Below are 13,265 nucleotides of genomic sequence, written 5' to 3' on the forward strand. Positions count from 1 at the left end.
CGATTAAATTTTAACTCCTTCTCCTTATACCAATCAAAATTCAAGAAAATTGTCAATTATAATCTAAATTTAATCTAAATACGTCAACTTTTATATTTTTATGAAAATTTTTGATAAAGTGCAAATTTTTTCTTTCAATATTAAATTTATTAGTCAAAAACCTCTTTTGATTATTAATTTACTTTGGTTTTTACCATAACTTTATAGTTTTTAGTAATCTTTCAAAGCGAAACTTTTAGCACTTGAAGCAAAATTAAACATTGATTTCACACTTTCAAAAATATTAGAATTTTTTTTTTATCATAGATTTTTTTCGTTCTTTATACAAATTCGAGATTGATTATCTTTTTTCTTAACTTGTTGTTGAGTTCATTGTAAACTATAAAAATGTCATTAGCACATACTCCACCTCCACCACCAACACAAGAATTGGCTCAAGCTGCCTCAATTGTAACTGTTACTAAATGTTTGATTTGTAATGATGACATGACAGATACTCAAGATATTTTAGTTATTGCTACATGCAATCATGAATTCCATCGAATTTGTATCGAAACGTCTTTATCTCAATCTGCTGAATGTCCTTGTTGTCGAAAAAGCTGTGACTTAGCAGATCTTACTATAAAAAGATTTGAAACTCAATTGCCAAGGAATAGTCCTAGACCGAAACAAGTTGCTCAAACTCGTGCAAAGGCTAGAGGTGCTATGGCAAAGAAATATAACACTCGTGGTGCTAGTAAAAATTTAAATCAGGAATTTGCTCAAACTCCTATAGCTGACTCTGGTCCATCAAATTTACATTTGAACACAGGAAATTATGAAGTAAATAGTCCTTTTCGAAATAATCAGTACGTACCACAAAGCCAAACACCAATACCACAAAATTTTCAGACTTTACCAAATAGACCGACTATACAACCATCTGTCGATTTGTCACAATTGAATCAGATGATAGAAAACTCAATTACTAGACTTCTAGGCAATTTGAATATAATTCCCAATAATAACCAAACGTTTTCTCAAAATAATTTTCAACCAATTCCCCAGCAACATTACCAAAATTTTTACGGAAATAATTTGCGTCCAAACTCTGCTACAAATCAGCCAACTAGAGAAGAACCTTTTGCCATGAGAGCAGAAAAAGTTACGTCCATAATCCAAAATTGGAATTTAAAATTTGACGGTTCAACCAATGGCTTGAATGTAGAAGAATTTCTGTACAGAGTGAGGACATTGGCAAACCAAAATTTTAACGGCGATTTCAATATTATATGTAAAAATTTACATGTTCTTCTAGTTGGAAAAGCACTCGACTGGTACTGGAGGTACCATAAACAGGTAGAGAACATTGACTGGAAAGAATTTTGTGTAGCCTTAAGATATCAATATAAGGACTTTCGTTCAAATTTTGATATAAAAGAAGAAATCCGTAATAGGAAAATGAAGCCAGGAGAAAAGTTTGAAACGTTTTATGAATCAGTTTGTATAATGTTAGATCGTTTAGAAACTCCCATGCCGGAAACAGAACTAGTTGAGATCTTAACAAGAAATTTGCGTTCGGATATTCGTCACGAGCTCTTATACGTGCCGATATATTCCATAGCCCACCTCAGAAAGCTTGTTCAAATGAGGGAAAATTTGCTTGGAGATGAATATTTCCGAAAAAACTTGCCTCAAAAACAACCCCAACAATATTATCCACGGCGTAATATTGCCGAATTAGAAGTTCCAGAGGAATATTCCACTGAGACTAATAACTCTGTAGAAGCTACTGTAGATGCCATTAGAACAGTCCCCGTCACAACCAACTGTTGGAATTGCGGAGAAATTGGTCACCATTGGGAAGACTGCCTAAAGGAGAGAAAAGTATTTTGCTACGGATGCGGAGCAAAAAACACTTACAAGCCCCAATGTTTACGTTGCTCTAATCGAAAAATTGCTAGTTCAAAAAACTTAAATTAAACGAAACTGACTCTGACTTGACAAAAATTCTAATTCCATCTTCTAATAAAGACCAAAATGAAGTAAAATATCAACCAAAAATTCTAATACGTTCCAATAAATTGCCCTCTGATAAAATTTTGTACCCTATTCGTCCCTTTCATGAAAGATGGAATGAATATATGAGAAAGCGTGATGAAATATTTAATATAAGTAGCCTGACTACACGTCAATTTAAACCACCAAAAAGGTCCACTTTGCGTCTCCGAAACTATTATAAAAATAGGAAAAAATCCTCGAAATTTATTATTTCCTCTATTGTTCATAGTCCCATAGATAAAAGATATTACGCTAAAGTTAGTTTTCTTAATTTTATTGAATATGGTCTCTTAGACACCGGGGCCAATGTTTCGTGCATTGGTTCAGATCTTGCCAACTTTGATTTTTCAAAATTTTCCGATTTTTCACCAATTAAGACTATAGTAAGAACCGCCGACGGTACAGTGCAAAGAACTCTTGGCACTTTAGATGTCGACATTCGTTTTAAAGATCAAGTTAATAAATTAAAGATTTTAGTTGTACCCTCTCTTTCCCAACGATTGATATTAGGTTTAGATTTCTGGAAGTTGTTCAAACTTGCGGCAGATATGTTTGAATCTGCAATAGTGTCAAATACGTCCGTCAGCTTTTCATTGTCCGAAAATCCGTCTGTATTGTCCGAAATTAGTAAAATGTCCGATTTGTCCGAAAATAAGTCCGATTTGTCCGAAAATATACAAAAGTCTCAAATAATAGACAATTATCAATACCCACTAACTCCAAGTCAACAACAGCAATTAACTGCAATAATTAATTTATTTCCAAATTTCGAAAAGAATGGTTTAGGGAAAACTAGCTTAATAAAGCACGAAATTGATGTTGGATGTGCTAAGCCCATCAAACAAAAGTTTTACCCCGTCTCACCCGCGGTGGAAAGACTTATATTCAAAGAAATTGATAGGATGTTGGCCTTAGGTGTGATAGAAGAATCTTCTTCACCGTGGAGTTCCCCAATGCGGTTAGTTTTGAAACCCAATAAAGTTAGACTGTGCTTGGATGCCAGAAAAGTAAATTTATTAACTAAAAAAGATGCTTATCCGCTACCCAATATTGATGGGATATTTTCACGATTACCTAAAGCAAACCTGATATCAAAGTTAGATCTTAAAGACGCTTATTGGCAGATTGGCTTAGCCGATGAAGCAAAACCTATAACTGCCTTTACTGTACCGGGACGTCCCCTGTATCAGTTCAGGGTTATGCCATATGGTCTCTGCACGGCTCCGCAGACAATGTGTCGATTAATGGATCAAATAATTCCCCCTGATTTGAAGTATTGCGTTTTCGGTTATCTTGATGACCTGATAATAGTATCAGAAGATTTCTCGTCACATTTGTCCACTTTAGTAAGAATAGCTGAGCAGTTCCGTAAAGCCAATTTGACTTTAAACGTCACGAAAAGTTCTTTCTGTGTTACTCAGGTAAAGTATTTAGGTTATGTTATTGGTTGTGGAGGTATTAAAACGGATCCGGAGAAAATTGAATCAATTCTTAAATGGCCTGTCCCTAAGAATATCAAACAGGTTCGCGGTTTCCTCGGTCTCGCAGGCTGGTACCGTCGATTCATTGAGAACTTCTCCACCGTGGTATTTCCAATCACAGAAGTACTGTCAACAAAACGTAAATATCAATGGACTGAAAGTGCTCAGACTGCCTTTGACACCATTAAGACTATGTTAACAACAGCTCCCGTTTTGTCCAATCCAGATTTCTCTCAGAAATTTTACCTACACTGTGATGCCAGCGACTATGGCATTGGTGCTGTTTTGGTTCAGCTAGATAAAGAAGGGTGTGAAAAACCAATCGCGTACATGTCTAAGAAACTCAACACAGCACAAAGGAACTATAGCGTCACTGAACGCGAATGTTTAGCCGCGGTTGAAGCGATACAAAAGTTCCGCTGTTACTTGGAATTACAAGAATTCGAGGTAATCACGGACCATTCTTCTTTAGTCTGGCTTATGAAGCAACCCAATTTAAGTGGAAGATTGGCCCGCTGGGTTTTTAAACTCCAATCTTATAAATTCTCAATTAGTCATCGAAAAGGAAAAGACAACATAGTCCCAGATGCACTAAGTAGAATGTACACTGATGAAGTAGCTTCCATAGAACTAGCTGAAGAAGAAATCGATCTGGATTCCCAACATTTTGAGGACAAAGATTATCAGGATTTGAAAACCAAGATCTTAGAAAATGAAGCACAATATCCAGATATAAAAATTGTGGAAAAGTACGTGTACATCAGAACGGAACACCCTACAGGAGACCTTCAACAGGAAACAAATTCGTGGAAATTGTGGATACCGAACCAGTTAAAAGAGACGTTAATAAAACGAGCACATAGTTCAGCAGTTACAGTTAATGGCGGAATGCAGAAAACCCTTGAACTAATTCGTCGAAACTTTTATTGGCCTGGAATGGTGACCGACGTCCGGAACTTTGTAAGGCAATGTGAAACCTGTAAACAAACCAAATACCCTAACGTTACACTAACACCAGAAATGGGACAACAGGCAATCTCAAGTAGACCTTTTCAGCGCCTGTATATTGACATCTTGGGTCCATACCCAAGGAGTAAAAACGGACATATAGGTTTGTTAATAGTTTTGGATCACCTTAGTAAATTCCATTGGTTGTGCCCCCTAAAAAAGTTTTCATCCTCTTCAATTCAAAATTTTTTACTAACACAGATATTTCACATATATGGTGTTCCCGAGACCATAGTAAGCGACAATGGCTCACAATTTCGCTCTAATGACTTCAATGCTTTCTTGACAAAACTAGGTATTTCTCATATTTTTACTGCCCTATATTCACCTCAGTCAAACGCGTCAGAACGCGTCAATAGATCAATAATTGCAGGAATTCGATCCTTTTTGAAAAGTGATCAGAGGTTGTGGGATGAGAATATAAGCTCCATTAGTTGTGCTCTAAGGAACTCATACCATCAGACTATAAAATGTTCCCCTTACCACGCCATATTTGCAATGGATATGATTATCCACGGGTCCTCATACAAATTGTTATCAAAAATTGGACTTTTAAACGAACCTATTAACCCTTTGAACCGAGATGACCACCTGACAATTTTACGAAAAGAAATAAGAAAAAATATTAAAGAGGCTTATGATTCGAACAAACATAGATATGATTTACGAACCAGACCAATAGCTTTCAGTGTGGGACAAGAGGTTTATCGAAGAAATTTCTCCCAAAGCAACTTCGAAAAACGATATAATGCCAAACTGGCTCCAGTGTTCCTCAAAGCAAAGATTCGTGAAAAAGTAGGCAATCATTACTATGTTCTTGAAGATACGAATGGCAAACTTGTAGGTACCTTTCATGCGAAAGATATTCGCCCGTAATGCAGTTGTTTAAGCTTTCATTTTTAAATTTCGATTTCATATGTACAATAACTGATTAAAATGCTTTTAAAACTTATATATAAGAATTACATTACACCATATTTTGTAAAAAAATACTTGTTTCAAATTACCTTTATAAATTTGTAAACGTAAAGTTTTGTTTAGAACTCATCAAGGAATTTTTATAAATATTCATTACAAAATGTTGCAACTAATTCATATTTTTACTTTCATTGAATAATTTGATACATACATTTGATACATCTAATTCTTTATTTCCATCTAATTCTATACACCAAGGATTAAGAATTATCCGGTTTGTAAGGTTCAAATTTTAAAATTTAGCTTTTCAAACATATGAGTACTTAAATTTCTGATATATTTTTTTTCTTTAATTTAAGCCATACAAAAATCTTTAAATATTTTATCAATATACATATTTAGTATAAATCATAGAAATATTTATTGATGTTGTGTGTGTTTGTATGGACTTCAAGTAAAAATAAATTTCCCATTGTAAATAAATTGGTTTATGTCTGCGCTTATTAACATCATTGATATCTGTTATACAGAGAATATTTTAATGTATGGGCAAAACTTTAGCTTAGCTAATTTTACATTTGAGTTAACATCATTTTTTTCATTTCGTTTTGATTCTCATTTTTATGCAATAATACAATAAAATTGATTAATTAAATGAGTAGTAGATATATATAAACTCTTAGAGAAATATAGCTTCTCTGTATTTGATCTGATGTTGTCATGAACACCACCCATCGAACATTCGATAACAGATCGTGATTACTGTTCAAGTTTTGTAAAAGTTTTACCATCTTTTACACTCAAAGTACTCAGAGCAAAATTCTTTCTTTCTTTTTGTGATCATCAAAGCGTAAAGTACACCAAAAAAAACCTCGTGAAACAGTAACCTAAAATCAATTGTGGTTGAATTGTTACATAACTTAAATCTTAAACACATTGTCAGTAAAGTTAATTTCAATATTAAAAACCTAGAGACACCAAACTAAAAATTATCTGAGGTTCCCTGGAATTCAACAGGAAATTTATTCCCAAATTCGAATTTTACCTTATACGGACAAATTCAAGTAAGATTTCTCCAAAATTTATCTCATAGGTAATTTACTAATTTCAACAAAAAATCAATAGGAAAACCACATTTCCCATACGATTTAAAGCAGAGTGGTCTGTCAGTGGCCGTAAATCATACTACGGGTCCGATCTTTCCGGACACGAGACTTTAAAGTATAACTATATGACCTGTAAGCTCTGCTAATGCTCCAGTATATGCTACCGGATTCCATATTTTGTACCATTTCTATCCAGAGGCAACTACGGCAATATTCACTGGCGTTCGAATATATGATGCCAGTATAAGTAGTATTATATTTGGGAATTATTGTCTCCTCAAATACACAGTTTCGTAAAACTAATCTAGGGTTTCACAAACATTTGATGATCAATCATAAAATCTCAAAAAATTACATATTTTCCAACATTCATACTCTGATTTAGATATCAGACAATTATCATCAAGATTGCTAAAATTTCGTAAAGTCAAACAAAATTCGTTAAACCAACAATAAAAAAATCACTAAACTAAATTTAATTAAATATTCAACATTTATCCTAAAATTCTTTTAAAATTGTTAAAATATTAAATTTATATAAAAATAATTAAAAAGTAATATTTTCATATAAATTTTATTGCACATTATCATAATATACCTAAATTATCATAATATACCTAATTGAGCTATTATAACATATTGGTTAGAAACTAAGATGATTAATTAAATTTACAAATTACAATTACAAACATTTACAAATTACCTATAAATATATATACTGTGTTATGCGATCGATTCAATAATACCCATTAATTCCCAATATTATGCAAACAAACAAATATTAAACAAAAACCCTATATTTAGCTACCTACACATTTCATCTGGAGTAAGTTCGAGAGGCCTCATCGTGCTGCTGCAGAATGTAAGTGGTGAGTGAGAGAATCTGTTTAATTTTTTTATATTATTGTTTTTTTTACATTGTTGATCATTATTTGTTTATTTGCATATTTTCTTATTGTCTTTACTTTACATGTTTTTTAAGAATATGAGCAAACCAAATTATTTCTTTGAATCAAAGTAAATTGTAAAACAAAACAAAATATCACTGACCTACATTAATGTACAGTCAATGCTAAAAGTGTCCTACAAAAATTTTTACATTAACTAATTGCTCCTATTCTTAACTAAATTGATAGCATGTAAAGATAAAGAATAAATTGATCGATTCACAATATTACTTAATATAAGCACATTCCATTTTTATTTAAATGTATAATGAATATTTGAATATCCGTTAATGTTTTGATCATACAACTTAATTTATAGTTTTCGTTAGTATTATTTTGGTATTCTTTATGAATTTTGATATTTTATGAAGCAATAAATATTGAATTAAAATGAATCTCTAAACTAGTAAATAAATTTTCTTGTGTGATGGTATAAGTGCAGTAGGGAGTTTTATCCGTTTTGGGGTTTTAGTAAACATTGACGACGCTAAAACCAAAGGTAGGGTGGGTCATGAGACGTTTGTCTTCGTAACATCTTGAAGACATAAAGGAGAATTATCGGCAATGTTGACCATTAGCAACACTAAATACAAAACTAGGGGAGTCTATAATAATATTTGTGTTTCAGGGTATTTTGGTGTGGATTTAGGGAAGACAGGTGGACACGAACCCCCCCAACGACTGCTTGCTAGTGGCTTAAATGGCTCCCATTAGTCCTTCCTCGTATTTCCCAACAAAACAGTTTTATTTTTTTAGAAAATACACATTAAATATATTATCTTGTTTACTTTTGAGACTTAGTTCTTTTACAATTTTATACGCGTAAACCCCTGTATATTACACAACCTACGGGTCCTGATAGTGTTATACCGGCTGATCTGCAGCACAATGTCCTTGCATTTTCGGATATGCAAGCCTATTTAGAGTGGTCCTATATTCCGAAGTCATGAACTCTAGGACTACATGAAGCACACCTGTTTCTTCTATAGGGGCTTTAATGTATCGCTCATGGATGGAAGAACTGTTGGGACACAACTCTTCCAAGAGAATACATTTCAGATCTTTACTGTTGGCTCGAAATCTGAGGTGGTTATGGGAAGGGATGGGGGAAATCTGGCTTAGACTATCCAATCAGTATTTTTAACATGCTGTTATTAACATTCAGGCTGAGATCTCAGCCGTTGATAAGTATTTGAAAAGTATACGGGGTGGATATTCAGATTTCTACAGATAGTCAGGCTCATATCTTATTGTTGTCAAAACGACATCTAATCTGGGTTTAAAATATCAAGATGGGGAGACATTCTTTAGTTGGTCTCTTTTGGATAATGGGACACAAAAATTTTCCTGGGAATTCAATGGCCAAAAGACAAGCCTCACTCTTAGACTTTGCACAAACTGGATGGTCACTTGAGATCACATGTTCAACGACAAGGGTAATATAGCTTGAATTCCAGGTTTCAATACAAAACAAATTTTATCTACATAGGGTATTTGTGGAAAATTTCTAGCTAGCTCCTTTCGTGTTCACCTTATTCAGCCCAATTATGAATATTCCGAGGGAATTTTTTCCCTTCCCAATTACTTGTTCCCAGGAAAAAAATTCCCTTATTCTAATCTCCCGGGGAATAAGAAAAAAGGGAGAGAGAAAATTAGAATCAGCTGTTTTTATTTTGACACTTTATTTTGTGCAAAATAAAAATATAAAAAAATAAATTTTGGTTGTTTTGATTAAAAATAAGTTTGTTTATTAATAAAAAAGTTGTGTATTTAAATTAAATTTGGAGCAAAATGTTTAGTGTAGCTTTTCGTATGCTTGCTGAAGAAATAAATGATGAGGAACAAAATAAAACAAATATTCAAAGGGTTGCAAGGAGAAATATGCGTGATGCTTCTAACCCATTAGAGCTACCACAGTCATTGTAAGTACAAAGTAAGCGTTAACAATGTTTTTCATTTAGGTTCGAAAAATATTACCGGGTTAACAAACCTGCTTTTGCGTATTTACTGCAAATACTGACATTGCATTCACAGCCGCCAAAAAATTCATCTGGTGTAAGCTCTGTTTTGAAGCTCAGTGCCTGTTTGCGCATCTTTGCAGAAGGCGGATATCAAACAGGTGTTGGAAAGGACAGTGACGTTGCTTTGGCTCAGCCCACTTTTAGTAAAGTGCTTACAGAAGTTGTTCGCATATTAGAAGCACAGCTTTGCCCGGTATGGATAAAATTTCCTACAACAGCAGAGGAAAAACGAAAAATTGCCCTAGCTTTTTATATCAAATATAAAATACCGGGAGTTATTGGATGCGTTGATGGAACGCATATACAGATTATTGCTCCATCTAAAAATAAACATCTTTTTTATAATAGGAAAGGAAACTATAGTTTGAATGCTACGCTGGTAAATGTTTTAAAATTTATAATTCTGTAAACAAATTTATATCTGATATTTTTAGATTTGTGATCATGAGCTCAGAATCCGGTACGTTAATGCAACTCATCCTGGTGCTTGCCATGACTCCTTTATATGGAGAACTAGTAATATTAGGGCTCACCTGGAAGGGAAATACTTGCAAGGCTCTCACAACTTTTGGCTTTTAGGTAAAACTTTTTTTTTTTCGAATTAACATAATAAAATTGTATATATATGTTGTTATAGGTGACGCTGGTTATCCTTTGGAGCCGTGGCTTTTGACACCTCATCGTGTTCCAGAGGATGGTTCCACGGAAATGCGGTTCAATGAGGTACACTCAAAGAGCCGTAACATTATTGAACGAACAAATGGCGTATTGAAGAATAGATGGCGATGTCTTATTGGTGCAAGGGTGCTTCATTACTGCCCGGAGAAAGCCGCAAAAATTACAAATGTATGCTGTGCTCTTCACAACATATGTTTGCATTTCAAAGTAAGGGAAGAACCATATGAACCAATCAGTGGTGTGGAAACAGCAGAAGAGGAAACAAGTTCATCAATTACAACGCAATACTTAACCACAGCTCAGTCAATCAGAGCAAATATTGGAAGCACCTTATAAAATAATAACTATTTAACATATTTAAAATTTATTTATTTTATAAAGTAACAAAAAATTCCACTTCTTGGATGAGTATAAAAAAGGTAACGAAAATAAAAAGTACATAAAAATCTAAATTTGTACATATAACATGTTGCATTTTTAATAATTATTTGTAGTGAGATCATTGAATTCAATCTGCAATCGGTTTTTCTCCAATTTGTATTCAACTTCCTTCGTCCTCATTTCTTCCATAAAAGTGTGGTGTCGTCGCAACTCGACAATTTCTTCTTTTTTTATTTTTTCCATAGCTTGAAAATGTTTTTTTTGCAATTCATAAAATATCCGTCTCAGGCGGTATTTCTGGAATTTCATTAATTTTACTTGGTGACTCTAGACCGAAATTATTTTCATCTACACCTTCAACGGAAGTTTTCATACCAATTAAATCATAAATACTTTGTTCTGTTGATGAAAACTTATGCTCTCTATTTGGTCCTCCACCTGTACCATTCTTATGCTGCAAATTTTGGCCTGCTTTCTGCCGCACGTATTTCTTTTGATCAGTCCACACCTGCAATTTTAATAATTTTATTAAGTGTTAATTTTTTATGGATCATGAAATTTGCCTTTTTCCATTCAGTCTTATTTTTATTAGGTGGGCCTAGTGAATTCAATTCCTCTTCAGCTCTTCGCCAGAACCGTTCTATATCCTGCTTATCTCCCTTAAAAAACCCACGAGCTATTTCAGGATTCTGCTCCAATAGGGAGAGCATGTGTTGTAGTTGAAGTTTATTTATACTTTTTGACCTAAAAAAAGCTTTAAAGTCATTGTTTATATATTTTTTTAATTTAAAACTTACATTTTTACGTCAGCTCCCTTTAAAATATTTGAGGAAAAAATTCGCAAAAACTGTTAACAATTCTTCCCTTTTTTCATATTCATAATACCTACTTTTTTCGCAGGGTAATTTTTCCCTTTTTTAAATTGTGTTTAGAATAGGAGGAGAGAGAAAAGTGAAAAAATTATGGGGAAATTTTATTTCATAATAGCAGGAATGGGAATTGGGAAAAAATTCCCTGGGAATTTAGTTTAATAATTGGGCTGATTGTGTTTTCATCTGACGGACAAATATAGCTAGATCGTCTTAGAATTTTATAAGGACCCATAAATATTTCTATGTGTTACAAACGGAATGACAAAATCAATATACCTCCCATGTTTTGGGTGGTGGCTATAAAAACATAATTTAAAAAACATTTATTTTTATTTAGTATGACCATCATTATGACAATGATAGTTTTTTTCGGTTGTCTTGAGAAGTGAAGTGGGTGTGGCGGTATGATTGTAGTAGTTAAATCTCTATATGAAAACATGTCAGTTTATGAAAGTAGTTGTGTGTTGTAGTTATAGATGTAATAAGTTTCAAGTGCCATTCAATGTTGTGTGAATAGTTTCTGTTACGTGTACTATATATACTGTAATTTACTATAAGTACTATGAGTGGGTTGTTTTATAACTAAAGGGTTTTAAAACGGCAACAAAATTCCAAATATTTTTTTTTTGTTAATTTTCTTGTTTTTTTTTTTTAAATCATTCTTTTAAGAAATTCACAATAACTTTTTATATCTTAACCTAAATTATAAAGGTTAAAAAGTGGGAATATCTGCCGTATATAACACCGAACGACACTCAATATTAGACACGAACCGGATGTTATACGTCTGAAACAATAAATTAAATGGAGAAAAACTACGTTTTCAGTTTTTCATTTCGTGATCTTGTTTCCTTTTAAAAGGACTTCAAATTTTCAGAGGAGTACATTTAAAAAAAAATATTTTAAAATACTTCTGATCATCAAGAAGAGTTGTAAAATATTTCGTATTATTTTTGTTTTATCCTGTAAGGATCAAAAAATGTCAAAAATGTAGTTTCAAATTTTTATCCTTGAATATCCTTTTCGATTTTTAATAATTTTTTTTCAAAAAAATAGTGAGTTAAAGATCCAAATATTCTATACCACATGCCAAAATTTCATACTTCTATCTTCACTACTTAAGTGTTAAATAATATTTTAAATTTGCATTATTTTATTTTTTAGATTTTATTTTAATATTTCATTCGAAAAAGAAAAAACCAACGAAGAATACTTTTAATAAACAAGTAAAATGGTATAGTCGGGCAAGCCCGACTTAATGATATCCTACACCGCGTATATGATTATAAAGAGTTTTCTTTTGGTATGAAACTTATTTGTGTTGAATCTTCTTGGAATACCAACATTTTCGGTAGTGGGCCTTATATGGGAGCTATGACTAATTATGGACCGATCGTCACAAAATTTGGTCGTGAGAGTTTGGCTTATATAAAACTTAATTGTGCTGAATTGGTTTAAGTATGTTTATAATTAAGATATTTATAAGAGCTTAACTATTTTCAAATAGGGCAATCGTATGGGGGCTAGGAGATATAATTGACCAATTCTAACTAAATATAATAGGCTTTGTCCTTAAGGCAATATAAAGGTTTGTGCCAAATTTTGTCGAATTATCTTTAAACTTGCGACCTGTAATTTGATTACAAGGTTTACATGAACGGAGGGACAGACGGACATCGATTAATCGACTCAGAAAGTGATCCTGAGCAGTTTGGTATTCTTTAAGGTGGGCGTTGGAACAATATCTTTGTATGTTGCAAACATCACCCCTAACCCTTTATACCTCCCCCACTATGGTGGTGTAGTTTATAAA

At 33.0% G+C, this 13,265-nt stretch overlaps 2 protein-coding genes across 2 annotated transcripts; one reads left to right on the top strand and one right to left on the bottom strand.

The window, feature by feature from the left end:
* Nucleotides 1-9,291: 9,291 nt before the first annotated feature.
* Nucleotides 9,292-10,557, top strand: LOC135959210 (putative nuclease HARBI1). Its single transcript, XM_065510296.1, has 4 exons — nt 9,292-9,422; nt 9,462-9,900; nt 9,956-10,100; nt 10,159-10,557. Exons 1-4 carry the CDS (start codon nt 9,292-9,294, stop codon nt 10,533-10,535), a joined length of 1,092 nt encoding a protein of 363 aa, XP_065366368.1. The 3' UTR covers nt 10,536-10,557.
* A 291-nt stretch (nt 10,558-10,848) lies between these two features.
* On the bottom strand, nt 10,849-11,290 carry LOC135958494 (uncharacterized). Its single transcript, XM_065509401.1, has 2 exons — nt 11,144-11,290; nt 10,849-11,088 (listed from the first exon to the last, which is right to left on the bottom strand). Exons 1-2 carry the CDS (start codon nt 11,288-11,290, stop codon nt 10,849-10,851), a joined length of 387 nt encoding a protein of 128 aa, XP_065365473.1.
* Between the last annotated feature and the right edge of the window lie 1,975 nt (nt 11,291-13,265).

This window comes from Calliphora vicina, chromosome 4, assembly GCF_958450345.1.
Source record: "Calliphora vicina chromosome 4, idCalVici1.1, whole genome shotgun sequence".
Classification (NCBI taxonomy): Eukaryota; Metazoa; Arthropoda; class Insecta; order Diptera; family Calliphoridae; genus Calliphora; species Calliphora vicina.

Bases quoted from the DNA above. Each gene is read 5' to 3' on its own strand.
- LOC135959210 (XM_065510296.1), top strand. From the start codon at position 9,292: ATGTTTAGTGTAGCTTTTCGTATGCTTGCTGAAGAAATAAATGATGAG. The intron at 9,901-9,955 runs GTAAATGTTTTA...TGATATTTTTAG, and splicing joins ATAGTTTGAATGCTACGCTG to ATTTGTGATCATGAGCTCAG. The intron at 10,101-10,158 runs GTAAAACTTTTT...ATGTTGTTATAG, and splicing joins TCACAACTTTTGGCTTTTAG to GTGACGCTGGTTATCCTTTG.
- LOC135958494 (XM_065509401.1), bottom strand. From the start codon at position 11,290: ATGCTCTCCCTATTGGAGCAGAATCCTGAAATAGCTCGTGGGTTTTTT. The intron at 11,089-11,143 runs GCAAATTTCATG...TTAAAATTGCAG, and splicing joins ATAAGACTGAATGGAAAAAG to GTGTGGACTGATCAAAAGAA.